Genomic DNA, 13,291 nt, shown 5'->3' with positions numbered 1-13,291 from the left:
GCGTTTGCTGTAGGTCTGTATGGAACTGTTGTTTGCGGCTCTCAAGGTGGGTCCACACTGTCTGGTCCTTATCTCCAGTGAGTAGGATGATGCTGATTTCTGCTCCCATGTCCACAAGGCAACAGTGCCCAGATCTTTTGTCCCACACGTGCAGCAAGCTGACTGGATGGCCAGCCACCTCCCTGGCATTTTCCTGAAACATGCAAGGTGGTTGGCAGCAGTCCCCCATCTCTGATGGTAGAAGCATCGTGGGTCCTCTGTATCTTCTGTCTTTCAACGGGGCTCCTGTGTCCCACTGAGCATGGCTGGCTGCGGGATCCTTTTTCAGGACAGCTGGCTGACAGCAGCTTCATTCTTTCTCTTGGTTTTTGAGAGGATGTCCGCTCTGGCTGCTATCTTCCGGGGTTCTCTGAAGTCTGAGTCTGCCAGGATCAGCTGGATATTGTTGGGCAGTTGCTTGAGAAATGCCTGTTCAAACATGAGACAGGGCTTCTGTCCCTCTGCCAGTGCTAGCATTTCCTCCATTAAAGCTGACAGAGTCCTGTTGCCCAGACCGTCAAGGTCTGGTCTTTTGCATCTGAGAGTCTGAAGCAGCAGTGCTTTTAGTGCTGCATATTTGCCTTCTTTTGGAGGGCACAGATGAAGTCATCTACCCAGTGTTAGGTCTGCTTTGTTCATGAATGAGTGAGACAAACACCAGACTGAGTCGAAATCAGGGTTCTTTGTTCTTTATTACCGGATTGTAACACTTGCGACTAACAATGTTAGTCGGAGAATGCATTCTGCCGTTATCAGCAAAATGGTGATTTTTTATACCCTTGGATACGTGCTTAGAACATCATCATATCATTACTTGTCCAATGACTAAAACTGTTGCTATCCTTTCCCTGCTAGCTTCCTGCCTCTCAATCCATCAATGTCTCTCTTATCTTGTAAGTACAAGGATGCATTCACATCTTGTTACAGCCCTCCACAGGGTAACTCCTTACACATTCCCATCTCATGATGTTTTACCTAACAGGAGTACAAGGACACCTCCCCTTCTTGTTACAGCCCTGCACAGGGTAACTCCTTACACATTCCCATCTCATGATGTTTTACCTTACAATCCCTCCTTTGTCCTCTTTAGAGGACAATCTCGCCCTGACTATGCTACCACCGCGTTACATTAGTTCGCCTATTATTGCCAAGCTCTATACGGGTTCTGTTCACAGGGTAGTTCGGCTGGTGGGCGAGGGCTCCCCCAACCCTCCTTTGCGTACACCCCCCATCCGTCACCCCGATCCCATTGCCCGTTTACAAGTTTCATCCCATTTGCCCCCAAGCAAAAAACTAGCTAACCCCCCGTACATTAGTAAATTCCCAAGTTAACATATGGTCTACAATCTAATTCATAATACTTGTTCTACAATCTGATTAATAATGTTTGTGTTACAATCAATGTTATAATATTTGTTCTACAATCAAGGTTATAATATTTAGGTTACAAGCAAGGTTAAAATTATATGTGTAACAATCTAATTCACAATCCCTCCTTCCCATCACATTCCCCTTCAGACTCCAGATCGATCTCAGCAACTTTCTCCGCCTCCTGTAATGTGAGATAGTCTTGCTCCACAGCCTGCACAGCTTGATATTTCGGAGGCAGTTCATCACGGTCAGCAAAGGCTCTCTCTATGGTCCTCGTGACCAGCGTTCGAATGCATGGAATACAACAACAGCCACAAGTGATAAAAATTGATACAGAAATGAACAAACCCAGCAAAAGTTGTCCTAACAATGTGCTCCATCTCCCAAACACTCCCTGTAACCAGGATAAAACAGGATTGGAGACTCCAGACTGGGCTTTTAATTCTTTCGCCAATGCCCTAAGTTTCGTTAACCCCTTAGTGAGTGATCCATCTGGCCCTGTGTTATTAGAGATAGAAGTGCAGCATAGATCTCCAAACATAGCACACACTCCACCTTTCTCTGCCAGGACCATATCAATCGCTATCCTATTCTGAAGTGTCATAAGGGAAGTTTCTGACAGTTGTTGATGTATTGCCTCAACAACGTCCCTGGTCAAATTTGCAAGGCGCTGGACATTATAGTGAATAAGGTTGATCCTATTAACATTCTTATTTACAGTGATGGGAAAAATTGCACTAAAAACAGGAAAGCTTTCAAACCCAGCTGCAATCTCATCGGCTAATTTAAATTCGTCCGGAATATTCCGGGCTTGGCCAATGGCATCAATCCATACCCCATCAGGGTTCCTTCCTCCCGGCCCCAAGAGTCCAACACTCCTCCTTTTTCTCCACAGCCAACTCTCTGTGTGGCGCAATTCTAGGGAATCCTCGTCTCCCTCCTGCCTTTTGACAATCAGCACTGGCGCATTAAGGGTTACTAGAGCACACCGACCATCCCAGTTAGCGGGGAGCCAGTTGTACAGCACTCTTCCTCCACAAAACCACCAAATATCCGCCCTAGCCTGGGTCAAGCGGGTTGCACTACTGCTATGTGAGAGATCAACATGAGTCCTGCACGAGTCGCTGGGCAGCCAACCCACATGGAAAACGTGCGCTGCTGTGTTGTTGTTGGCAAAACAAGTAACATTAGTTATGCCTGTGGATCTAAAGACAGGGGGAGCTACATTAGCCGGAGCTATGGGAAACGTCTGTTCCCATATCAGACACCTATTCAGTGGGTTGGATTCTGACATTAGGTTCAAGGCGCAGTCCATAGCATCTGTCTCCTCAAAAATTGATCTGCTCATCCGTAATAATGGCCTTCCTCGGGCACAGACCCAGCAGTTCCCATACCCTGCTTGGTCCGCATATTTACCCATCTGATCTATCCAGGAGTTTGACTCATCAATACCTGTCTCAATTGCTATCTTCTCTCCCCTGGACATCTTCGTACCGTCGAATTTTCTCACTTCCCCCTCTTTCGAAGTGGGTTTAATTATGTCCTTTGTGTATGTTTGTAAGTCGAATCTCACCACTCCCCAAGGATCTTTTCCATTAATAGACACTCCAATCATTAGATAGAAGAGGTCTCCGACACCATGTTCTCTCCCTGTGCCCCCCTCGCATGTCTTAGAGCTCCATCCCTTCATATTCCACGGGTTGCGCTGCCCCGCCTTTACTGTCAAAATCAGGGGATTCTCTCCTTTCATTGAATAGGTCACAGCACCACGTATCAGGGAGATCACGTCGGGGTCACCAAATTGTTAGGTCTGCTTTGTTCATGAATGAGTGAGACAAACACCAGACTGAGTCGAAATCAGGGTTCTTTGTTCTTTATTACCGGATTGTAACACTTGCGACTAACAATGTTAGTCGGAGTATGCATTCTGCCGTTATCAGCAAAATGGTGATTTTTTTATACCCTTGGATACGTGCTTAGAAGATCATCATATCATTACTTGTCCAATGACTAAAACTGTTGCTATCCTTTCCCTGCTAGCTTCCTGCCTCTCAATCCATCAATGTCTCTCTTATCTTGTAAGTACAAGGATGCATTCACATCTTGTTACAGCCCTGCACAGGGTAACTCCTTACACATTCCCATCTCATGATGTTTTACCTAACAGGAGTACAAGGACACCTCCCCTTCTTGTTACAGCCCTGCACAGGGTAACTCCTTACACATTCCCATCTCATGATGTTTTACCTTACACCAGGCAGCGGTTTCTTGGTCCAAGGAGCTCACCGTGTGGAAGTACTTCATGGAGTTTGATGTTATTTGTCTGATCTGGAACTGTGCCTCTGCTTGACTGCAACGTCCAGAAGATAGGAAGTCTTAACGCAACAGCCCTTTCATTGATGGGAAGGGGAAGATGCCCAGAGTCGTCTGGGTGCAAGCTGCTCTGACCGCGCGTGCATTACAATAGGAGCCAGTTCGCCTGAACACCAGACACATCGCCACAAAATAAATGGGAGGTAGATTTAAATAAACAAATAGATGAATGTAGATGGATTCGATAAGTAGAGAGAGTCTCCATCGCCTTCCCAAGATCGTGTTATGTGGCGAGCTCTCCACTGGCCACCGTGACAGAGGTGCACCAAAGAAGAGGTACAAGGACTGCCTAAAGAAATCTCTTGGTGCCTGCCACATTGACCACCGCCAGTGGGCTGATAACGCCTCAAACTGTGCATCTTGGTGCCTCACAGTTTGGCGGGCAGCAACCTCCTTTGAAGAAGACCGCAGAGCCCACCTCACTGACAAAAGACAAAGGAGGAAAAACCCAACACCCAACCCCAACCAACCAATTTTCCCCTGCAACCGCTGCAACCGTGCCTGCCTGTCCCGCATCGGAATTGTCAGCCACAAACGAGCCTGCAGCTGACGTGGACTTTTACCCCCTCCATAAATCTTCATCCGCGAAGCCAAGCCAAAGAAGAAAAGTACAATAAATATGAAATATTGGTTAGTTCAATATAATTTTATTCATCAGTTATATTTAACACCACAAAAGTAACATATAATATGAATTATATTTATTCAGATTTATGTTTTAGATGTGGACAAGAAGTTGGTACTTTTTTGAATTCGACTTGGGAGTGTTCCATATTAAATCTTCTTTGGCTTGATTTGGGTCATTTGTTTGAACAAATAACTGGAGTTAGATACCCACGTGATTCAATGTTATTTTTACTGGTAGATGTAGGTGGAATTAAACCCAAGTTAAAATTGAATGCGTATCAAGTAAAATTTGTTCAAATTTGCTTTGGCAAAAGCTAGAAAATGTATTGCTATAACTTGGAAGTTGGATATTTATTTGGGAATGGATAGATGGCATCCAGAAGTTCGGAGTTGTATTCCACTTGAGAAAATAACCACACACCCCCCCCCCCCCCCCCACCACCACACACAGGAATATGATCTTTTTATCTGGACATCTACAATCCAGAAAGCTCCAAAATCTGGAAACTGGCGAGAGAGATGGCAGCGCGAGTCGGGTGGTCCGGGGGTGGGGACACCGGTAGTGCATGTTTTTTTTACTTTGTAGATGATTGGGGGAGGGACAGGAGATTTAGAGGGTTTTTTCTTTCCCTTTTTTTACATAAAATACCATATGTACTTGGATTAAGATTGAAATATTGTGATGTTTGTTATGTGGTTTTATATTAAATTATTTTTTTTTTTAAAAACATCTCTTGACTAGCCATAATATTCCCTGCAGGAGTTTGAGCTGCAGTTTTTCTTTCTCTCTCCATCTCAGGTTTTAACTTCTCCAATTCAAACTGTCTCTTTCCTTCAGCTTGTCTCAACTCGTATTTCCTCTTTCAGCATCCTCATATTTCCTGTTTTTCAACTTCCTCTGCCTCATGATTGCATTTCTTCAATTCAAACTCCCGTTTCATCCACCCTCAATTTTTCCAATTGCAATTGCATTTCAAAAGACATCCTCAGGAAAATTGTCTTAGTCTTTCCTTCAAATGTCCCCTCATTTATATATTTCACTCTAATGCTCTGTATTTCTATTTTCTTCATAAAACACTTAACTTCAGCTAGCTTTAATTCTCTATCAATGACCAACAGTTCCAATTTTCTTTTTCCCTGCTGCTCTGCAAGTGATGGTCGTACCAAAAATTCACTAATGTCCATTGCTGCTATTTTACCACACAAGCTTTGAATTAGCTTGGAAAAACAAATTACTAATAAATCATAAAATTCCAAAAGTTTAAGATCCCAAAACTCCAAATGTTTCGAATCATAAGGACAAGCCCCAACTTGTTACGAGCCCAGAGAATTCCAAAAACCAGCAGCCACAGAAATTCACCAAGATAATGGTGACTTAAACAAAAGTGACTTTAATTTTATTTAAATATAATAACAGGATCAATCTTTAACTTATTACTATTAACCTAACAACTCCCTTCTTATTCTAAGCGCACGTGTATGTGTTCAGGAAAGTTCTTTGTTTCTCTGTCCAATCATTCTATTTTTGCTTTTCCAAATTCACTGGTATCAGGCAGTTTTCTACACCGTGCACAGAATTTAACATTTATGATTGTCACCAGGCTCTGGTGCTTTAACTTAAATTGTTACTACAAAGGAAGGTCTTTGTTGGTTTAAAAGAGTTGTTCATTGGATACACACAAACTGATCTCCTTCAATCAACCACTTCAGTGCCTTGCAGAGGAAACTTGCCCCCTCTTTGGTTTTCCAAAAGATAACCTCTTCTTCCTGGTTACCACAGAGTTCTTTTTTTCGCCTCCTATTCCAGGAGAAATACATTAACCAGCCACTTCCTCTTGTAATTGACTACAAGGATTAAGTATAAGCTGAACTCAGAACTCAAAACCCAGGAGTGCCACTCTTGCAACCTCCAGCACCAACTCCTGCTGCAAATCGATCTCTTTCTCTCTTCCCTTTCTCTGTTTGCAAAACCAGAACAGCAAACTTCAACCAGTCTTGGATCGCTAGCACCAGAATCATTTTCAGAGCCTGGACATATGTTCCTTTAAAACAATAGTCCATTTATTCCATCAAGTCGAGTTGCGTTCATGCCATAAGCCTTGCAGTGAACAGTGAAAACGAGATCTTGTTTCTCCGGGTTGTGGAGCTGGTTATTTACGTGGATAAATGACCTTAGAAACAATTTTTATAAATAATGTTACTCATTAAATATCATGTTACATATACTAGTCCTGTGTTCCCAGAGTTCAGAAGCCTCGAGGCTTGGGGGGAAAAAAGCTGTCTCATAATCTGGTCGTGAGAGCCCAAATGTTTCGGTACCTCTTCCCGGATGCCAGGATGGAAGAACAGATTGTGAGAGTGGTGTGTGGTGTCCTTCATGATGTTTATGGCTTTCCACAAACAACAGCCGCTATGAATGTCCATCATGGCAGGGAGAGAGACCCCAATAATCCCCTCAACCATCTTTACTATCTGCTTCGGGGGCTTCCGTTCTGAGATGGTAGAGTTCCCAAACCAGGCAGTGATGCAGTTACATAGTGCATCAGTGCATCCCCTGTAGAATGTAGGGAGGGTGGAAGCTGAACTTTCCTCAACCTCCTCGGAAGTAAAGGCATTGTTGGGCCTTCTTGGCAATAGATTCTGTGTTGGGGGACCAGGAGAGATTCTCTGCAAGGTGCATGCCAAGGAATTGGGTGCTTTTGACCTCCTTGACGGTGGAGCCATCGATGGTTAGCAAAGAGTGGTCCCCTTGGGCTGTCCTGAAGTCGACTTCCATCTCCTTTGTCATGTCGATATTCAGGTGTAGGGTGTTGTCTCTGCACCAGTCCACCTTTTTGTTTATCTTATTCCAAGTGAAACATTAGTCAGCCAGTCCTCTCCTCTTGCATGAACCACAAGGACTTTGACCAGGCTGAACAAAGCTCTTACAAACCTGTCTTCCAAATGGGGCTTGCCAGCTTGTCCTGTTCCAGTCCCAACTGCTGTTACTGACTGTAACACTGTAGAAGTGATCTCTGTCTCGCTCTCTCACACAGAGAAAGCCTGCTTGCAAAACCACATAACCCTCTTAGAACAGCAAGTTCTCCTTCAGACTGTCTGCAGCTCCAACAAGCTCTTTCATCTGTTGCCTTTTTGTAAACAAGTGAAGTCTCTTGGGCACTCTCCAAAGCTCTTGCAAAAGCTGTGCAGCTGATATGTCTAGCATTAGCAGAGCTCCAGTATTTTAAATAAGATCTGTTTTAAAGTGTTTGTATGTGACCTACTCTAACAAACCTTTCCCCAATTTTTCCCCCAAAAACATATCTATATACTCTGTCACAACAGCCAACTGCACTCAAGCAGACTGCGGCTCCGGACCTAATTTTCTGAGTTCGTTCATCTGTTGCTTTCCAAAACAATAATCCATTACTTTACAGCATGTCCAATTAACACCTACTTCAACCAATTTTCCCCTGCAACCGCTGCAACCGTGTCTGCCTGTCCCGCATCGGACTTGTCAGCCACAAACGAGCCTGCAGCTGACGTGGACATTTAACCCCTCCATAAATCTTCGTCCACGAAGCCAAGCCAAAGAAGAAAAAAGAAGTGAAGTCCTTACAGGCATCCTTCAAAGTTTTTGCAGAGGCACCCAGAGCCTGGACTGTCTGGTTTGAACAGAGCTCTGACATTTTCAATGAGGTCTGTTTTGAAGTGTTTGTATGTGACCTACATTAAAAAACCTGCCACAGTTTATCTCCTTTAAAACATAGTTGCGGAGGAGCTAGTGGAGTTGTTCAAATGAACCGGTACGGACTTGAAGGGCTGACATGGCCTGTTTCCGTGCTGTAAACGGTTATATGGTTATTAGTTATTTCACTTTCTTTCTGTAAGCTGATGAGCCCTACTGCGGTCATCTCGTCAGCGAACTTGATGTGGTTAGAACTGAATCTCGCTGCACAGTTGTGGGTCAGCAGGGTAAAAAACGGAGCAGTCAGCCTACTGCTGTTTATATCATTACATCAATCCAATTAACACCTACTTGTGAAGTCCTTTCCAAAAAAGCTGTTATATGTCTCTACAGACTTGTAGGCTCTACAGACTTGTAGGCTCCACCTCAGGCATAGCTCTTGCATTTCAAATGAGATGTCTTTTGTGAATTGTTAAATCTGTTTGTGAAGTGTTACTGAGATGTCTGTAAAGTGTCCCTATATAAATACTTAAACTAAATCCCCACAATCTATACCTTTTTAAAGACATTTTATCATAATTTTATTAACCAAATCCATAACAAAATCAATATTTTAAATGAAGAATTTAAGCCATAATTATGTACAGATTCATTGTCTGTATTTGATGGCATTCAAGACCCATGGGCATACAAGACCACCACTGCCCCCCACCCCCCTCCCCAATTTCAGCAGGGAATATTAAGAAAATTTTTATAGTGTATTTACGGGTAAGCATTTAATGTTATAAAGAGAACAAGCTACCACTATGGTTATAAACAAAGACACTAAGAAGTTTGGAAAACAACAGTGTTCTGTAATAAAAACTTTAATCATCTTCAAAGCCTGAAAATTCATCCACGTCATTGTTATCGAAGCACAAAAACTCAGCATCACTAATGCTGATATCACGACCTTCAAATAATGCATCATCTTTGGTGCCATCAAGGGCATTATTAATTCCACGCTTTTTAAAAGCCTTGACAATAATTCCATTTACATTTTCCCAAGATTTCTTCACCCGCTCACACACCTGTGGAATGATGGGACGTTTCACACTTCCTCAATTTTGTTGGATGGTACATCGAATGTTCATCCGCATTCCCTATTTGGCCCAGTTCAAAACAAGTTTCTTTTCATGCATTTATTACAAATTTATGTAATTCTAATTTTTGTTTTCATAATCCACTGGCATTTCCTGTGCATTGGATGTTTTTGTATGCATTGATAAACCCCGCCTTTTCATAAACCGCTAACATCAACCTTCTGTTCCTGCAAAGCCCTGATTCCCTTGTTCTAATCTCCTGGCCTCATTATCATTTTGGTAGAAACTCATTTCCCTGAATTCCTCTCATTGATCACCCAGTTTTTTTAAACTCCTCACGTTCTGGCCAATGTAGGGATGGACAATGAAGGTTACATTTACCTTTTTAGCAGTCTGTCGCTGTTGTTCTTGGTTTTTCCATTCTCGAATCATTTTTGCTGTAAGCAGTATCCCAAAAATTCTCTCTACTGCTCTATTACCATGCTTCTAAGCACAGTTTACCACTTTTAGTTTGTATCCAATACCATAGATTAAGCGCTTTTCTCCTGTAGCCGAGGGTATAATCTTCCACTGCTATCACCGTGCATTTGTATTTCTGATGTTATTACGATAATACTCGTTGTTCTATTGCGGTAAACACCAAATACACAAAATGGCAGCGGCTCGTGAACATGACTAGGGGTTTTCAGTGCACAATGATTAGATGGCGGTGATCACTGTCGGCATGGCTCACGATCAACTTCGCACACAAGACCTGGGGGATATTTTTTGGGGGAGGAAAATTGGGTCTTGTGTGTCAGCAAATATGGTATGTAGCTTATTTGTAGACTTAAACCTCCAGCATAATCACTTTCCAGCCCAAATATCAAGTCGTCACCTTTATTTATTGTTCATACCATTCTCATACAGTAAAGATGAGAGTGTTTCTCCAGGACCATGGAGCAGATTTACATAAATACAAGTTAGAATAGAAGTTAAACGCATTGAAATATTAAAATATTAAGACATACAGTAAAACTCCACGGTATACTATCCACATATGTTCTGGGAATTCAGGAGCCTGATTTGGCGGGGAGTGGTGGGGGGGGGGGGGGGAGTTGCCCAATCTGGATGTAAGGACCAGAGTGCTATGGTACCTCCTACCAGATGGCAGAAGGGAGAACAGTTGACGTAAGGGGTATGTGTATATTGTCTTTCATCTGCATTGAGTGTTACAGATGCCCTTCATGGTAGGAAGAGAGCCCCCCAATGATCTTTTCCGTTGACTTCACTATCCTCTGCAGGGTCTTGCAGTTCCAGGTGGTACAACTTCCAAACCAGGCAGTGATACAGTTGCACAGGATGCTCAATACATCCTTTGTAGAATGTAGTGAGGATGGAGGGTAGGAGATTAACTTTCCTCAGCCTTCACAGGAAGTAGAGGCACTGCTGGGCTTTCTTGTCTTTATAACCAAACCCTATGAGTGGAGCTTGAAGAGAAATGTGAGAAGCTTGGAATTTATGCAAGAAATTGCATCAGTTTTATGGTGTATTCACCATATACAGCACAGAACAGGACAGTTTGGCCCTACTAGTCCATGCCGGAACAAATCCCCACCCTCCAATCCTCTCCCCTCCATGTAATTATCCAGTCTTTCCTTAAATGTAAATAACGTCCCTGCTTCAACCACCTCTTGACAGTGTATGCTCACAGTTTTGAAGCATAATGACCACAAAATCTTGGACACTGTAACTTGGTGCAAATTTTGATCAAGCACCCAAAAGAATGGTAAGCTACTTTGTGTTTAGCATTGGAGGAGATAAAGGATATGAACTGATGTTAGTTGAGATGATCTCATAATTTGATTAATTTTTGTTCAATTGTCTATTGGGTGAACGACAGTTTATATGGTGTTATGCTTTTGTAACGTTAAGTTTTGCAAGCAGTAATCTTAGTCTTTCCGCCAGTATGCCAACAAACTGATTCTCCATTTTGTTACATTTTATGAATGGAATTTTGTAAGCACTTTTACAAAATGTTAATACATAGGAGCAGTAGTATTGAATGTTAAGTAGAATTTTTCTACCTTTTAATAGCACTTGCATGTATATTACAGAGTGACGTGCAAATAAATCTGTTATTGTTGAACAGAAACAAACATGCTCATTGATTCCTGTTATTTCCTGCCATTTAAAATTCAGTCCTAGGTGCAGTGAACTGCACCTCAAGTCTACTGAAGTATCTGATGCTTTTGTTGGGACACCAATCAATTCAAGCTCAAGAAAACTATCCAGGTATTAATTTGTTCAACAAATTTGCTGGGTGTTGTATCTGTTGTCGAGTGGGCTTTGGATTTGTGGGCACACCCTATATCTGGTATATTAATCCCTTCGATGCTCCATTTTAAAGTGACTTCTACGCCAGGATCAGAATAAGTGATTATTATATATTACAAAGTGGAAACAGAAGGCTATTCTGCACTCCGGCGCATCCAGTCATTTATTAAGATGATGACTGATTTGATGGCAATATCAACTAACCTTTTTGCCCCCCTGCTGAGCAAAAGTAGATAATTGTCTGGTTAAAAGACTATTAAGAAAAATATTGAATACTGTGTTAAGGAAGCTTTGCAGCAATTGTCTAGCGCCTTGGTTACACAGCACTTGGAGTATTGTGCCCAGATTTGATATAGCCATGCCTTTATTTTTTTTTAAATGTATCAGCCCAAGAGGGATTGCAAATAAAATGAACTAAGTTGGTTCCCAGGTTGACAAATTTGGAACATGAAGGGAGAATGAGCAGTGTAGACGTGTTCTTCAGTGTGTGGAAAATGCAGACAGATGAGATGGTGGGTAAATGTTGTCTAGCTGAAGAGACTTGAGTTGGGTTCCTAGTTTCAGAATAAAGATAGGCTACTTGGGACTGAAATGAGAAGGTTTTCTTCACATATTGGGTGGTGAATATTTGTAATTCTCCACACCATGAAAAATCCACCATAACCTTGATTAAAAACAAAACAATCTCAAAGAACCAGGTGGCCTTCTTCTATTTCTTGTGCTTTATAGTTGAAAAATTGCTTAGACCTGCCCAATCCACTAAAAATTAACCAATTGCCTACTGAATTTTTCCTTTTGGGCTTCAGTATGACTGGCTCACATCTGGACAAAATCAATGAATTCCAAAGGAAAGGCGAGAATGCCAACCTTTAAAATCAAGATTGTATTTCATCAGGAATTGTAATGCTCCCAGTAAAATCAGTTAATGAAGATCAGGGGAAAATAAAATTTCCACAGACAAAAGTTGTTCCACTACACAAAACATTGTCTCCCCCCCCCCCCCCCCCCCCAATGTTGCAAAGCTGGTCAAGAATCTATCTTAATTAATGACACTTAAAAACCAGAGAATAAATTTTCACAACCAATGATTTTAAACAATGCCCATGACTTTTTCTGTCATTACAATCACCTGCCATAAATCTATAAATCTTGAGGGTAACCGTTGACTGACTGGATTGGACCAGCCACACATTTAAGAACAAGGAGTCAGAGGTGGAGAATTTTGCATTGGATGATATCTCCTGTCTTGATGTTTTCAATCATCACACACAAGGCACGTCAAGAGTGTCATGAAATATCCCTTGCTTATCAGCTCCAAGAAACTCATTAACATTCAGGACAAACCAATCTACATGATTAGTCTATCGATCACCCGAACTGTTGACTTAGCCCAGTTGTGCATTATGTAGCGTTGACAGGAGGCACTGCAACCATTTAGGTTTTCAAAGCAACACCTATCAAGCTCTTGATCTCTACCACCCAAAAACATAAAAATACAATACCATATCCAAGTCTGATCCTCTTCTGATTATATTTTCATCACGGTGATATCTCCAAAAAACACACTTTGCAATAGTTTAAATGTTAACTTTGCTTTCTGTGCAAGAAAAATAATAAATTGCTTTTTAAACCCTTAAAGCTACCTTTGGACAATGTCTTTGTTTCTGCATGGCTTATGTCTATATTCAAGACTGCAGTGGGTTTCATTTGTTGAATGCTGATTCACGTCAGTTTTGCAGTGCTGCGGGGGGATACATTTTCCTTTGACTTCTTCCATGTTGGATTCTGCCGATCAGATATTGCTGATAATAATTGT

General features: G+C 42.0%; 1 protein-coding gene across 8 annotated transcripts in view; it reads left to right on the top strand.

The window, feature by feature from the left end:
• ahctf1 (AT hook containing transcription factor 1) overlaps positions 1–13,291 on the top strand; it is a 131,527-nt gene that overhangs the window by 96,750 nt on the left and 21,486 nt on the right. For 7 of the 8 annotated variants that reach the window (XM_069930874.1, XM_069930875.1, XM_069930872.1 and 4 more), the window contains one exon: positions 11,341–11,433. The exons of the other annotated variant lie outside the window; for it this stretch is intronic. In XM_069930874.1, the coding sequence (XP_069786975.1) occupies positions 11,341–11,433 (93 nt within the window). The remainder of the gene's footprint in view (positions 1–11,340; positions 11,434–13,291) is intronic. 8 annotated transcript variants of the gene reach the window in all.

The sequence above is a fragment of the Narcine bancroftii genome, chromosome 4 (genome assembly GCF_036971445.1).
Source record: "Narcine bancroftii isolate sNarBan1 chromosome 4, sNarBan1.hap1, whole genome shotgun sequence".
Classification (NCBI taxonomy): Eukaryota; Metazoa; Chordata; class Chondrichthyes; order Torpediniformes; family Narcinidae; genus Narcine; species Narcine bancroftii.
The sequence above is the reverse complement of the archived record's forward strand: the minus strand, read 5'-3'. Positions and strand labels throughout refer to the sequence as shown.